General features: G+C 40.4%; 1 protein-coding gene across 3 annotated transcripts; it reads right to left on the reverse strand.

The window, feature by feature from the left end:
* Positions 1-15,337, reverse strand: AGA (aspartylglucosaminidase). Of its 3 annotated transcripts, none has more exons than XM_080405315.1 (10): positions 15,123-15,260; positions 14,009-14,088; positions 13,105-13,258; positions 12,381-12,493; positions 7,559-7,671; positions 6,441-6,552; positions 4,329-4,404; positions 3,398-3,505; positions 1,153-1,286; positions 1-339 (listed from the first exon to the last, which is right to left on the reverse strand). In XM_080405315.1, the coding sequence occupies exons 2-10, from the start codon at positions 14,073-14,075 to the stop codon at positions 239-241; spliced, it is 978 nt and encodes a 325-aa protein (XP_080261441.1). In that variant the 5' UTR covers positions 14,076-14,088; positions 15,123-15,260; the 3' UTR covers positions 1-238. The 3 variants fall into 3 exon arrangements, with proteins under 3 accessions (XP_080261441.1, XP_080261442.1, XP_080261440.1); XM_080405316.1 differs by lacking the exon at positions 15,123-15,260 and adding an exon at positions 14,172-15,031; XM_080405314.1 differs by lacking the exon at positions 14,009-14,088 and having other exon boundaries at positions 15,123-15,337.
* Positions 15,338-16,361: the final 1,024 nt, after the last annotated feature.

Raw genomic sequence — 16,361 nt, forward strand, 5'->3', positions numbered from 1 at the left:
ACAGTGTAGTCCCTCGTCCCTCCCTGCCCTTTATTACAGATTTCTGTCAATATGTTTTTAAATGACAAAGTGAAGCTCCAGTTAAACGGTTGCTATTCATCACTTTTGGCTACTTAGTTCTTAAGAAAACAGACCACAAGACATAGTAGACACTTGCAACAACCATTCTAAAAAAGTAACACCCGGGGAACGATGCACTTTGCTCCTCCAAGTTTAGATGTTAATAGCCCAAAAGAAATTAAATGCAATCTACTACGTGCTCAGTTGGCTGGCTTAGCAAAGGGCTAGAAACCATGAAGTGAAACTGAGTGAATCCTGGAATTTTATTACATGCAGCACCTAGGAAAGAAAGAAAAAAAAAAAGCATAATTTGATTAGTGTCTTTTTTCACTGTACTTTATAATCTAAAGACCCAGTTACTAATTCTACTACAATGGTATAATTATTCTTTTACAATCTGTTTAACCCAAGACATCTTGAATGTATTTAATTTTTAAGTAAAAATACAGTGCTACTGATGGCTGTAGTGCAATTAATGCCCTTATAATACAATTCAAAACAGTAACCTAAGTTAGGAAAATACCTCTTCTTTCTCTTTCAATCCTGATTAACTTAATGAGTTCCTCCAACACTAATCTCTTAAACACAGCACTATGGGAAATAAGAGATCAAAGAACAGCAATGAGCAGACTAACTAAATAAGCAGTGTTGATTAGCAAATTGTATTTCCTACTGATCTAAGGGTTCACTAATGAGATGCCTGGCACAATGACTGATCTTGCATTGCTTTGAAGCTATGCTTAGCATTCCCATTCTGCCTGCCGTATGCCATATCTAGGGGAGGCAAAAGCATTCTTTTTTAAAACCTTCAAATTAATCATATACAGACCAGGAAAACACATGAAGGTTGTAAATACTTTTGATTTTTACTAAGAATTGCATACATTTTGTGAAAGTCTATGAAATCCAAATATCTCAAGTCCACATTAGGACATAGTTGCGCAGCTAACCAGGCATTTGATATTATGAAGACTGGTATTGCTGCAGTGTTCAAAGGATAATTAAAACCTTCTGCTTTAAAATCCACCTTTGGATTTGTACTTCTGTGACCGTTAGAATCAACAAGCTTTGTCTGTTAAGCAAAATACATACCATAACTTCCATTTGTATTGGCACATATAACAGCGCCAAAGAACTTTGGAGCATGCTTCTGGATTCTGGAAATAACTTTCTGACAGGCTACCGTTGGGTCTGTTCCCATCCTCATATACTCCACAGCTTGATAACTGAAAAAAAGAAACCAACAGTGCCACAGCAACAGTTAGCCATACTCAGGTTATTTATTCTAAAATACCTTTGAGACACCTTGATTTCCTTGAATAATGGAAACACGTGATAAATAATCTTCAGCCAAAATTCATATTGGCAATTATTACTCAAGTTCTGCATGAAAAGTAATTAGAAACAGGACTAAAAAGGGACTGCAAGATGGCATCTATACCATCTATCGTTCTAAGGCAGCACCAAGCCTGGGATAACCCTCTGATCATCTGCAATAGAAAAGGCTAAGTAACAGATCAGCTAAAGAACTGCAGAACAGCAGTTAAAGAGTTAGTGGTTTCTATTTTTCATTGTATGATTAAGTTTGATATTAAAAGCTATTACTAGTTTTCAAAAAGGCCAATGCCAAGACAATTTTTCGAAGAAAATTGACCTCCCATGTTACATTACTGAAAAGTTACTCGTTTCAGTAAGCATTAGAAAATTTTTCGAAAAAAAGTTTCTGAAAGCCTCAAAATTGACACAGTTTATTTCATGAATATGAAGGTAGAGTGTTTTGATCAAGACTCTGAGCCACTTCCAAAATTTTTGCAAGCCAATCTTACTCTAAATGAAAGAGTAATCAAAATTAACTTCCTCTGTATCTACAGTATCATCAGACAAAAGATGATATGGGCATTGCTTGAGATCAATCAGTTGCATTTCCAAAATGCCCTCAGAAGGAATTACTTTTGTTGTCATCTTCTTTCAGAACCTGAAGATTAAAAGATAACACATAACTCACAAGCAAACACCACTAGATTTTGTTTTGATGAAAGATGCACATACCAAGAGCAACCCTTGTTACATTAAGGATCATCTACAGATAGTATTAACCACAGATACTATCAAAGTACTGCAGAAGAGAACTTTCCTTGTATTTTGAGACTCTCTATTATCTTTGATTTATTCTAACAATCAAATAGGTTCAAGTTATCTAAAGATAACTGCCTGAATATAAAGTTATATTTCACAGGGGTCTCTTGGCTAATCAAAAACTCAGTATGAATTTACTATCTCAAAGAAGGTAGGCAGAAAATATTAGCAATTTCTTATTAGCTCTTTGTTTGACACTTCCTTTACTTCTGGCAGGTCAATTCTGTTCTTTGTTTTCATGTGGGAATATCTAAATAACGTGGAATTAGAAAATACTTGTATCTACAAGGAACCTGTGATTAACCAGCTAGTCTGAGTTGTTTTCTAAAACTCATCGGTGCCAACACAAAATGTTTTAAGCATTCCACCCAAATCCTTCAGGCTGCTAAACTGTAATGTAAGGTTCTATTGATTAACCTCATAGCGGAGCTCAAGTCACTACTACTGTTGGTATCTAATACCTCAGGATAATTCATGAAGTTGTCAACTGCCTTGTATTTCAAGACTGGCTTGGAACAGCTTGAAACTCATTGAGGACATTTGTAAACATTAACAGCTAGTAGGCATTCGTAACTGCCAGTTTCAGGAAAAGCACTCAAGTCATACGACGGCCACTGTTCCATGTTCCTTCAAGCATCAGTGCCCACGATGTTCAGCACAGACTTCCATAACTCATTCCTGCTGAGGCTGATCCACAAGAATGGCTGTCAAGACTCAGTGATGAAAACAGCGACATCTTATGCAGGTTATGCAACGACGACAGCACTAAAACACCTCTTCCACTTTCAAATTAGATGCAACTACAGGATTGCTGCAGTGACACCTTCCTGTTGTCTTGAGTAACGTGAGACACCCCTCATCCTTTCTACAATTTGTAACACTTATTTCCCCTACAACAAAACACTTTAGAGGAGAAAGCTAATCAGTTCTGTTAAAAAGCATGCAGGTTGGGAATATACTCATTGCCTGTCTGCTCACAGCTTTGCAGTATTAAGGGATCTATCATCAAGATATTGAAGATGTTACTTCTTTTAAGACAGATCATAAGGATGACTTGATTCTGCTACTGTTCTTTCCCCTTCCATTCCTCCCTTTACTCTCACTTCAGCAGCCAGCAAGTCAGTAAATCTTCTTAATTACTTCATTTGCTGAGCTCACACTTTGCTAGAGAAAGCTAGCAAAGTCTGCCCTAAGGACAAACCTGGGTAAGAAGCGCATCATGATGTCACCATCCCCAGTGGCTGCAGCTCCTCCGGCCGTACTATCTGCGTAGGATCCTGCTCCAGCTATTGGCGAATCTCCTACACGGCTGTAGTGAACAATGGAAAAAACACAAAAGCCGGTAACTATAGAAAACTGTAATTTACTAATTCCAGCAGGATTGCATTAATGTAACGGCTTTTGGCCTGGTGTTGGCAAGTGCTTATGACTCATGCACACTTTTAACTCTGTCAACCTTACTGCCTCCAGCTGGGTTAGCGTCAAACCCACCAGAGAACAGAACAGGTAAAGACATCAATCCACTGCAGTCCAAAGTCTTGTCTTAAAACTACCACTAAAAGTGATCTGTGTTAACCTGACTGACCTGAGGCTTAATCCATTTTTACTAAACCCCTTGTTATACTGACTATAGCTACAGCAGTACGGTTCAGCCAGTGGGCAACAGTAAACAGCTGGGGACACTAGTTATGTTCAATAACTTGTTGCTAAATCCTGAAGTTGTCTGACTTGGTTGACAGAGAAGATTCCTAACTGGGTAGAAAAAAAAAAAATATCTCAAAGACAAAACACAGCCCTGGGGCTCCAATTCTATATACATTTCTTCGGAGACTGTGCAGCTCCTGGAAATGCTTATTTGTCTCTGGTGCCTTGCCTTACAAGCTGCCTCACAACTGTGCCAGTTGTGTCTCTGTATGGTGAATTAAGCCAGCTGAAAAACAAGCATTCCTTCAAAGAAACACAAATCATCTTGCAAATGAATCGGTTTCTCAGTATTAGGATTCATGGCAGTACCCAGAAATAAGCAAGGCCATTTTGTGATCATCACAGTCTAAAACATACAACCTTTAGATAAGCTTAATATAGGAAATTAAATGGGGAAAAAGCTTTTTTGTAACACCAGAGATACTAACCCTGGAATTTTGTGGACTGCACCATTAGTAGATGTTCCAGAAGCAACAGTTCCGCTCCCACCAATTACAACCATACCTAAAATTTTCAACAGGTTTGAAACATATTCAGAAAGACTCCTAACAAATATATTAAATTGGCACTATGGTTATCAAACAGAACCACAATACCCAGACTATTCAAATTAATGATATCCTGAAACACAGAAAAGTTGCACTCTTAAAGAAAACAAGTTCTTTTTAAAACACATTTGGAAACTTTCTGGATGTATTACAAGAGCTCAAAAAGGAATCTAAAACAGTGACCGCCACACTGTTCAGAGCTGTACACTGCAGCTCGAGCAGCCACTGTTTCCTAATACACATCTATGTTAATCAGTAGGGACCAAGTAACTGGTGTCACCACATCTGCACCAGTATGACCAGAACAACAAAGTTCAGAAAATATAAATGGTACCTCAGGGAGATTAAAAAAAGAACACTGGAAGGATGAGCTTAAATTTAGCAGAAGGTGACATACTGCCTACCAAAGTAACAAGAATTATGTATCAGGCAGTCAAACGTGTGGATGAGTCCCCCCCTTGCTAATTTTGTGCTGGTAATGAGGCCACTGCCTCATGTTAGAGAAATGTAGATTACCACTTGGAACAGGATTTGGGATCCACTGCTTCTCCATAGAGCAAGACTTCACCTCTTTAACAGAGAGCAGAAATTGCTGCTAGCATCAAACTCCAGTACAAACCGAGAGCCAAGAAGCAGAATTCAGAGAGCTGAATTCTAGTTCTCTGTCTCTGACCTCACTAAGCAGAACCTCCTTCTCACAGAAAAGTTTCCTGATCAGTAGAAGCTAAAAGCATAGAGTCACTGAGTCTATGGCCACCATTAGTTTCTGCAAAAAGAAAGGTCATCAGTTCCTACCAAATTCCTAAATGCTTTCTGAATGAAGACTCTTCTCAAAAATCACAAGCAGACATTTCATTTATAAAACAATGGGGTAGAAGAACTTGAAGTTCAGTGAAGTACAAACATAAGCACCATCATTTACTACAAAACAGCTTAGGACTAAATGATACATCAATTCCTGAACTGTGTTGAGCAGATTCCCCTCTCATCCTGATACCCCACTCTTCTAGCACATACTGAAGACTGTACATCCCAGTAAAGAAAGCTACCTACCAACATAAGAATTTGGTAGGTTGCCTGACTTCTGTAGAATGTGAATTGGTTATTAGTAGGGTGGACTGGGAGCAAAGAAGAAAGATTTACACTTGAAACAACTTGTTAATTCTTGGTATTGCAAATACTGTCAGGCAAAAAGTTCTGAATTGCTAAACTGAGAAAAACATAGACTAAACCAGAGTGCAAGTTTCAAGCCTACAAAGTATAAAGCTTGAAAGACATGAATCTCTAACTGCTCCAGTCCTTTTTCTGATCTGCTCATTAACTGGCTTACAGGCTTAGCAATTAACAGTCTTCAATCAGTAAACTCTTAGAAGTTTTTAGGACTACTACTGCTAATCTGTTTTAAGCACAGTAGTTCCTGCAGAAATTTACTGATTCAGTCAAAAGCCAGAATAGAAGAAAAATGAAAGCAAGCTGTATTTTATAAGTTTAAGGGCTGTTTGATAAACACGGCTTTCAGTTGGCAATAGCACTATTTATTCATTTCTTCCACCGCTACAAAGCCTTTTAAACTGATCTGACATCTACAGGGGAGACATGACCCAAGTTAACCATAACCAAGAGAAAAGTAATTTTTAACCTTGATCAGTTTTCTAAGCATATACAGCTGCCCAAGTAATTATGGCAAAGTATCAGAGGGAAAAGCAGTAGGGCAATGACCAAAAGCTAAGGGCAAGGAATGAAGCAAGTGGCTGTGAGGCCAGTACACTGGAAAAAAACAAAAGAAACCAAAACCAAATCCTACTTTTAGACACACCATTCTAACACATAAGTAACAGAATCTTGAAACCACTATACATAGGAAATAATACACATAGGAAATACTTTTCTTTAAACTTAGTATGTTTAAAATAAATTAGTTTCTTTAAACTCATCTGTAGGGAAATGAGGAAAAAAAAATAAATCAGCATCAGTGTTACCAAAAATTGTTACCAATAGTATCATGATTATGAACACTTCGTGAGGTGGTCTGTTCTTCTTTACAAGTTACTTTTTCAGGCCGTTTGTATGGTCCACAGGATTTTGAAGAGTCTGGTACCACATTCTGTAATTATTTTGTAATTTTCATGAGTAATATATTATGCTTCATTACAGATACATTTTAAAATACTACTATCAATACCTATAACCTACCACACAGGCATTAGATGCCTAATACTTAAATTATACAGGTGTACTGAAATCCTACAAGTTGTTTCACTTAAAAAGTAGTGAATGACTTCTGGTCAGTAAAAAGTATTTCCTACTAGAAAGTTATGCTGTTCAAATTAAAGATTCGCCTTTGCTCAACTGACTGTCAAAAAAAACCCAAAACCCCAAACATGCTCAATGCTCATTCTTCAGCAAAATGAAGACAATTTTAAAACTAAAAAATCCACCAGATGAATTGAGCTTGTTTTATTTATGTCAAGTCAGTACCATAGCCAAGATATTTTCACAACTGAAAAGCACAGTATCTATTGAATTAAAATGATTCAGCAATGCAGCATTTCATATCCAAGAAACAAGGAAGACCGTGTACAAACATGTAGAAATCTGTAACACCAATCCTCTCCCCTCAACCCTCAAAAAGAAAAAAAAATCAAAACAAAACCCCCAACAACAACCCAACCTCACCACAACAGGCAAGTGTAACGACAGCTGCGCTAACCTGATGTCTTCACAGGTCTGCATAAAACCTAACTATTTAAGGACCTTAACTGCTACTACAAGATTTTCTTTCAGAAATTTATACACGCACTGCTTGCTTTAGTTTGACAAGTCCTGTGCAAATTTAGAGCTAAAAAAATAAAATTAATTCCTACACCAAAATGCTACTGCGTGAAGGTCAAAACCAACACAATCTAAGAAGTAAGAGCTAGAAACATACTGTTCCTAAGTCTACCAAATACTTGGTAACTCCAAGTTTGTTCTGCTTAATAAGCAAAACCTTTTTTTTCCTTCTTCACATGGAAAGCACTACTTTATATAAGCTGAAAGGAAGGCGCAATGATGCATTACTGACTTTCTAACAGCCACCTGACCCCTTCACCACCACCACTGCTCCATACCTTCCAGTAGTTTGGCTGGCAGCTTTGATTAAGCCACTGTGAATACATCGAAAGAGATTTCTGGGTCGTTAAATCTTCATACGGAAACCCCATTCTTACAGCAAACAGGGAGGCTTGAAAAGCAACAACAAAAGCAAAAACATTAGTCACTTTTTTATATATTTTATGATAAAACATTCATGTAATGTTATCTAGAAATCAATAAATTCTACATTCTCTACGAAGATGAGAAATATGTCTTCAGGGAGCAGTATCAGCCAATAGTGATGTACAACTGCAGTAACCAACTCTCCCTCCACTTGCAATATCAGATTTCCTTAACTTAACTACAACTATGTTAACACATGAAAGCTTTACCATTGAAAGAGAAACAAATTCAGCTCTGTTAATCAACTGGACACAAATAACCTGGAGCAAGAGTGGCCTGGGCTGTCTATGCCACAGAAATATTTAAATAAACTATACAAATAATAGTATATTTTCCTTAAAAGCTAGTCTTTTATGAAAGGTAACTAACATAGCAGCACAACTTGATTGCCGAAATCAACCCACCAGCTTACATCATATTACACTTCTTCCTTGCAGTTTTAAGAGTGACTGCTTCCCTGTTCTGAAAATTAATATGGTATGTGTCAAGGCAGCAAAAGAAATATCAACACAAGCAGTGAAAGAATGCTGCACTTCTAAGAATAGCTTTTATCATTAGGGAAAGAGAAAAGAAAAAAGATCAACTGTTCTTTCATCTTTTAGCTGTACGTATTATCTAGTTAACAGCTACTGTTGCTGGATTCAGATGCTTGAATCTATATCACCAATCCAATGTCACTATAATACACAGCTGAACAAGCTTCTCCAACCCAAGAATTAAAAGCTTTCAATTATTTCTGGACAGCTTTTCTGTGTTTTCTTTAAAAACCATCACAATTAAAAGTCTCTTGCACTCAGAGGAAAATAAAACTGACAGCTTCAGTTAAACAGATATTTATTTCCCATTTCTAGAACCAACAGGCAGGTGTTTGGGGGGGTTTGGGTGGGTTTTTTTGTTTTTGTTGTTGTTTTTTTTTCAAAGTAACATTGTGGTTGTGCATGCTTGTCTGTCATTCTTTCATGACTTTTGAATCCTTGTTTCTATTCCAGGAAACAGAATTGGTAATTTTTACTTTCTGAACTTTTTCGTGGTCTAAATATTGATAGGACAAAAAGGGAAAAGATCAGGCACGCTGCGATTATGAAACTTTCCTATCTGTTGGAGACAAACATGAAAATTTCTTGGCATAGTAACCAAAATAATCCTTTTTTTCCTCACTTTTAAGCATTCTGCGCTGAATGTCCCTCACCAGACTCAGTTCTACATTAGTATACATGGCCTTTCTCCAAGACTTGTCCTAAAGAAATTAGGCAACAAATTGAGAAAGCGGCTCTTTTAACAGCACAAGAACTGATTAGTGTTGCTATCTGTGTCTGTTCAACAAACGCTACACCACAGGCAAGGGAACTACAGGCTGCTCAGCCTCACCTTGATCACTGAGATGGTGATCGAACAACGCTGGAAACCATATCCAGGTACCTGAAGCTCAAAAAGGTGATTTGGAGCAGCGCTCATGGCTTCACAAAAGGGAAGTCATGCTTGATCAACCTGCTGACCATCTATGATGAAACAACTGATTCAGTAGATGAGGGGAGAGCAATAGGTATTGTCTACCTTGACTTCCGTAAGGCTTTTGACACCGTCTCCTGCAAGATCCTCGTGAAGTATTAGCTGGATGAGCAGAGAGTGAGGCGGACTGAAAACTGGCTGAAGGGCTTAGCTCAGAAGGTAGTGATCAGTGGTATGAAGTCTAGTCGGAGCCAGTAATTAGAGGTGCACTGCTGGGGTCAACACTGGGCCCAGTAACATTCGATACCTCCGTTAATAATCTGGATAATGGAGCAGACTGTATGCACTCTGAGCAAATTTTGCAGATGATACCAAACTGGGAGAAGTGGGTGAAGCACCAAGGGGATTACTCTGGCATCCAGAGTAACCTCAACAGGCTGGAGAAATGGGCTGATAGATTCTCATGGAGTTTAACAAAAAGAAGTGTAAAGTCCTGCACCTGGGGAGGAACAACCCCATGTGCCAATACATGTTGGGGCCACCCAGTGGTAAAACAGCTTGGCAGAAGACCTGGTTCCGAGGTGCAGCAAGCCGAAAATCAGCCAGCAATGTGCCCTGGCAGCAAAGGCAGGCAGCAGCGCAGGCTGGGATCCAGCATTAGGAGGAGTGTTGCCAGCAGGTCAAGGGAGGTGATCCTTCCCCTCTGCTCCACACTGGGGAGGACACACCTGGTGTAATGTGTCCAGTTCTGGGCTCCCCAGTCCAAGAGAGACTTGGACATACTGGAGACAGTCCAGGGAAGGGCCACAAAGATGATTAAGGGACCGGAACATCTCTCCTACAAGGAAAGGCTGAGAGAGCGGGGACTGTTCAGCCTGGAGAAGAGAAGGCTCGGGGATGATATATAACACCTGAATGGAGGGTGCAAAGAAGACCAAGCCAGGCCCTTTTCAGTGGTGCCCAGTGACAGGACAAGAGGCAATGCACACAAACTGAAAGGCAGGATGCTCCCTCTCAACAGCAGGACACACTTCTATGCTCCAAGGGTACCAGAGTTGCCCAGAGGTTTTGGAATCTCCCTCCTTAGAAGTATTCAAAAGCCATCGGGATATGGTCCTGGGCAACCAGCTCTACATGGCCCTACTTGAGCAGGGGGCTTGAACCAGAAGACCTCAAGTCCCTGCCAAACTCAACCACTCTGTGATTCTGTAATACATCCTCTTCCTTAAGTTCTCTACATACTGAAGTTTTTTTTTTTAAAAAAATACCTAAACTACTACTTTTTTTGAGTCAAAGTAACAGAACTATGAAGACTATTCAGGTATCATGGCACTAACAGATTCCATCAGTGCTTTTAACAAAAAATGAAAGTTTCACGTTACTTTCATTAAAATTTCGCTACCAGGCCACACATTCAAAAATGATCAACTAAAAATTAATACATGCCACAGCTTGCCTCTTCCTCTGTAGTGTCAACCACTCATAGAAATGAAGTTAAGAGACATCCCTGGAATATATACTAAATATTTTAAAATAAAAGTTCAGTTTAATTATTGGGGGAAAAATAAGGAAAAAACACAGCTACTTTGCATCTTGAATAAAAAAAAGCCTGCAGAGATTATAAACATTTCTATGAAAAGTTTTTACTATTCTAGCTAGCTTTCTGGTGAAAATGTGAATATTTTTAGAAAATACACTGTTGTTTCTCTCATATGCAGATTTGAAAGTTCCAAGGTATTCTTCTGAAGCTACAGTTCTATTATCTCTTTATCAATCTTCATCTGGTAAAGACACCTATAGTTTCCTTTATCCTAGTTCCTATTTCCACAGAAAATACATTCTTCCACAAGAAGTATTATTCTTTCTGAATTTCTCCACTGATTTGATTTATTCACTAACATTTATCACCATCTCCAGTTTTTACTTAGATATATCTTCAGCTTTTCTGTCTTTTGCCACTACTGCTACACAGTTTCTTCTGAGGAAGTTCTCACTGACAGCAAGGACTCGGCATAACAGCCTTGTCCACACAACTCCATTATGCAAAGAGCCATCTTACTAGGCTGGAAAATATATTTTAAATCAGCACTTTAATTCTTCCATTTCTTCATCTTCCCTATGCTTTCTGCCCATTCTACTGATGAAAAGTCAGAAACATTTTGGTAACTACCAATGGTCGGGAACTGAGTATTACGAGCATTTCTTCCTCCTCCGTTTAACACTTGACCAATTCCTTTTTCAGTGTCACCTATGAAGTCTCTTACCAAACCCACTTGTAACCTAATCATGGCCAACTGCTCCAATTAAACAGAATCTGCAAATCTCTCTTTTCCGAACTTGTCAAACACTGTCCTGTTTTGTTGTTTTTTTTTTTAATAATTTTATTTTACTCCACCAAAAAAACTGCTGTTGCATTTATCATTCTGTACACATTAATTCCTTCAAGAATCTTTTATTTTTTCTTATCAATTTCAAAGCACTTGACTCACCCTTAATGCTCAGATATCAATTTCCACACTTATCTCCACATTCTTTCTAAGCAGGCACATACACTTTAACAATTCTTAACTGTGAGCCAAGTAACCTTCTACTCACTGCTCATACACCTTCCTGGAATGTCCATCTTTTTTGAAGCCATTATTCTAAGAGCAGCAGCTCATATTTTAAAAGCTCAACTATACCTCCAGTTTGCTATCATTCTTTTGTTGTACAAGGAATACAGCCCCTAATGTAATTTTTTAAATTCAAGTGCTCAGTAATATTTTTAAACTATTAAATACCGCAACAGTGCTCAATATACACTAAATGGTAAAGTGTAACTGTAGCATCTATTAATTCTGTCATTTCTTAGTAAAAGTTACTCCACAGTTTTAAATAAAATATTTACATCTAACAGCTTCTACAGTGTCTTGTATCAAATCAACTTTGACACCTTTGGTATCAGTGATATTAGCAAAGCCTTGGGACTGCAAGTCAGTATTTGGAGTTAAATTGGTGGAAAGAGCATGAAATTATATTTTTCTTTTCATGTCCAAATAATGGACTATAACCTAACTCATGCACAAGTAATAAGAGAGTAAACACTTCTGAATTAATTGACTAGATTAATTTGATAGTCAGGGAATTCTACCACCTATATATATGTATATACAAATATATGGCAATTTTAACAGGAAGTGTTTTAAGAAGAGCGTATGATTTGGAAACAGTTAAAGGAATAATTACCAGACTCTCCCACTAATAATGTATGCTTAGTGTATTCAATGACCTTTCGCGCTACACCAATTGCATTTTTTACATGTCTGAGATCCGCAACTGCCCCAACTTCCATAGTGTCGCTGGAAACAAGAAATACTTAAGTTATTAAAAAGACAAGAAAAATTGTACATTTTTCATTACACAAAATCTGTTCTCATCTAAATTAGCCAGCTTGCTGCTTTAACATACTGCTTCAATTGTTCTGTGCCATAGATAGATGGCATCACACTAGTAGGGAAAAACTTTGTACATGTATTGTTTCACAGGCACAGGGATGTTGCTCAAGTAACAGTTAACTCCACTCACAGTAATATTTTCAGTAGTAATTGGTAACACGAACAACACGCTTGCAATTGCTTTTAATCAGGACAGCTTTAACTGGTGAATAAAATATAGAAGACAGCTGCTCCAGAAGTGAAATATTTATGGAAAGAATGTAAAGGGAAAACTTCGAACACTACAAACCATCTGCTTTGCAACTGTTGTAGCTAGAGCTGAATTACTGCACTACATGTAAAGATTCAGTAACAACAGCCACTCTTCTACCCATTAGTTTTTTTCCTAGTTCCACTGGTTAACATATAACTTGTCCCACAGTCTGCCCTAAACAACAAGACCTCTGTAACAACTCTTACGTTAAAGTGTGCTAAAAATTACAGAGACCACTCTTTGCTCCATGGAGTTTTCTTACCCATCCATAATCATTGCGTCCAATGTTGTTTCTCCACTTTCATCTGGGCTTCCTCCATATCCCACACTCCCATCGCATTGGTCAATCTCACACTGACTGCAGCCTCTCTCAACCGCATCCAACTCAGAACCTCCCAACTGTAATACTCTCCAAGCTGTAATCAATACAAATAATTAAAAGTCACCAGTGAAAACTGTCTCCACTACGGCTTTAAAGAAGGTTTTAAAGATAGGCATGATGAAGACGCACTACAACAGTGGATAAAAAAATAAGCTGTAACTTATAGGCAAAATAAAGTAAAAATATAAATATGTTCAGACAAATGCAAAGCATTACTTTTCTAAATATTGTTTTACTTTCATGCTAATTAGTGTTTTTAATTGAGAAATGAAGCTTTTTTCCTGACTGGGAAGGCGTTACTTACTAACAATCATCACAACTTCAATATATTAAATAACCTCCTCTGCCCAGAATCAACCATTACTTTATCACTGTTCGTTTAAAGCCTTTTGTGAGGAGGGAGAGAAGGAAGCAAAACTTTTGTCTAAAAAAAAAAAAAAAAAAGTTATAACAAGCAGTCCTCAAAAGCTTTGTAAAAGAGTAAGTGTAAGTAAGAGTAAGTGCAGTATTAAAAGATCTAAACCACAGTGATCTAAAAGATCTAAACCTACATTAGCAACTATGTAAGAACAAAAAGAAAGGAGAAATTATATACAAGAAATTACAGTCTCCATATTCTTCTGTTCAGCCCTTAGTCTTCTATTCTTTAGAACGCAGCTCATGGTGCAGTTTTGTAAGACATTACAGACATGCCAAATGACATGATCTGAATAAACTGGGCCTGAAGGCTTTGCACATATGATATTTCACAACGCTGGACCTCAGCCAAGATTTTCCAATATACCTGAGCTTGCAGCTATCGACAGTTGCAATCCTGCTTCCCTCTCCTTGTGCCGGTTCTGGTGCTCCATCACCTGCCAGACCCTGCACAGGAGAGGCAGTGGAAGCATACAGCACACAGCTCTTTTTGGCAGAACTGTATTATTTAAACTATTACACTGTCTCACCCATCTCAGGAAGCCTCATCTTTACAAATGCCGCACACACCAAGGAAACCTAGCATCCAACTCCGCATATGCTTGTCTTTGTTAGAAGCTTAAGTGTGAGCTGTACTGCTCCAATTCCTATTACTGTTATTGCTGTGAGTAGCCTTAGCGCAAGCTTTCACTTCTGACCTACACAAGGCTTTACGGGAACCTGTTTCACTAGCAAGGCTTCTACAATAAGGGGTTATTTACAACTCAACTATGGTAAAATAGCCTACAAATCTTTTAAAATCGGTACCCACAACTAATTTACCTCGCCAAGGAAAACCTTCAACTAGCAATAACATCACAAAACACCATAGGCCTCCAAAAACACATGTTCAGAACTATCTAAATCTTTGGGGGCAAAGACGAATCTCAGAAGGGTGATACTGAAAATGAGATGCTGCTGTGAACAGCCACAAGACTGGACGCCACATTATTAACAAAATAATGCTTTAAATTTAGTTTTTCCACAGCTCATACCGACCACCCCTCACCTCCTTTTTCAAAAACCAAACCAAACCAAAAAAACCCAAACCAAACCACCCATTTTCCCCAGCCTTGAAAGTTAAACCATGTGCTTCCCGGGGCTCAGCGCCACAGCAGCACGATGGCAAGGCCAGCGGCGGGGCTCGGCCTCGCTGTGCAGTCCGCTGGCACCGCGGCGCCCGGCCCGGCCCTCCCGGGCCCGGCTGCGGCCCTTCCCAACCAGGCGGCGAGGCGCAGCAGCCCCGCCGCTAGCGGAGCCGTTTAACAGCAGCAGGGTCCAAGCCCGCTTCTTTTCGCCACACATAAGCGCGGTCACGCCTCAGAGGCTTATTTATGTCTCCAAGCCACCACCGTGCCCGCCGGCCCCTCAGCGGCAGGGCGCACCGTGAGCGCCGAGCGGGCGGTGCGGCCCGGCCCGGCCCGGCCCCCCCGGCGGGGCACCTGTCTCTGCCGCCTTCCTAAACGCCCAGGTGTTGATGACTACGGGCAGGGCAGCGGCTGAGGCGGCGCCCACCAGCTGCAACAGGACGAGCAAGAAGGGCGCGACCACCATCCACCGCCGGCCCCCGCCACGTCCCGCCGCCGCCATAGCCGCCCGGCTCGGCCCCCACGGCACCGCCGCGAACCGGGCTGCAGCGGCAACGCATGCGCGCACGGCCCCGCCGCGGCGGAGCGATATGGCGGCGTAGGCCGCGGCGCAGGGCGCTGTCCGCCACGGGGCGGTGGTACGGCCCAGGCGGGCCGTGCTCTTCCGCAGGGGCTGGGGCGTGCTGTGGGCTGCGTGGGGAGCGTGTTTGTGGCAAGGACAGGCCTAAGTGCCCCCCATGCCACCAGCAAAGGCCGAGGCGCAGAGTAGATAAAACGCGCCTTGCATGTACTGTGTGTCTGGGGGGGTGCTTGGGCCAGGCCCCCTGTGTGCAGGGCACAATCCAGGCATGACATTAGGGGCTGCGGGGCTGTGGGGTGGGGGCACCCCGGGTAAAGGGTGGGCAGAAGCCACATCCGCAGGGTGCTTGTGGCATTCGCATGCAGTGTGTGTGTGTGTGTGTGTGTGTGCCGCCTGGTGAGCATGTATGCTCTCGTTAAAAGCAGTACAGAGGTGTTTCTGCGAAGGGTGCGTTTGGGGATCTACTGTAGTGAATGCGGAAGAATTTGTCAAAAGCCTGGCTTGGTAGAAATCATAAAATGTGTAACAGGCAATACCTTAGCCCTGCCCCTGCCGTTCAAGCTTTTCATTATAAACCATTAGCAATAGTTCTAAAGCCACTTGACGCGTTGCCATAGCAGTGTGGCTGTGCTCAGGCCCACAGGCCTGCCTGCTGTCAGCGTGAGGCACCCGCCTCGGCAGGGCTGATTACGCTCAGGCAGTCGCTGATCATCAGCTGGCTATTATTTCTGAACAACGAGAAAAAATGTGGCTTCTGCTCCTACCAGAAGTGAATAACAAGATATGCTTCTTTGCCTTTCCCTTTGCCTTTCCCTTTTTCTTTCTTTTTCCTCTCAGCTCACTTTTCCAGCTCACTCTTGTTGCTCCTTTTCAATATTTGATGGGCCAAACTCAATTACACTTTACCAGCAATGTCACTCGTCTTGTATTTATAGTATGTGGAGATACTTGGACCTCATGTGTGACAAGCTGAATCTTGTAGACATGCATAAATTGTAAGTGTACCCAAGCTA

Source organism: Falco punctatus (genome assembly GCF_963210335.1).
Source record: "Falco punctatus genome assembly, chromosome: 1".
NCBI classification, from domain to species: domain Eukaryota; kingdom Metazoa; phylum Chordata; class Aves; order Falconiformes; family Falconidae; genus Falco; species Falco punctatus.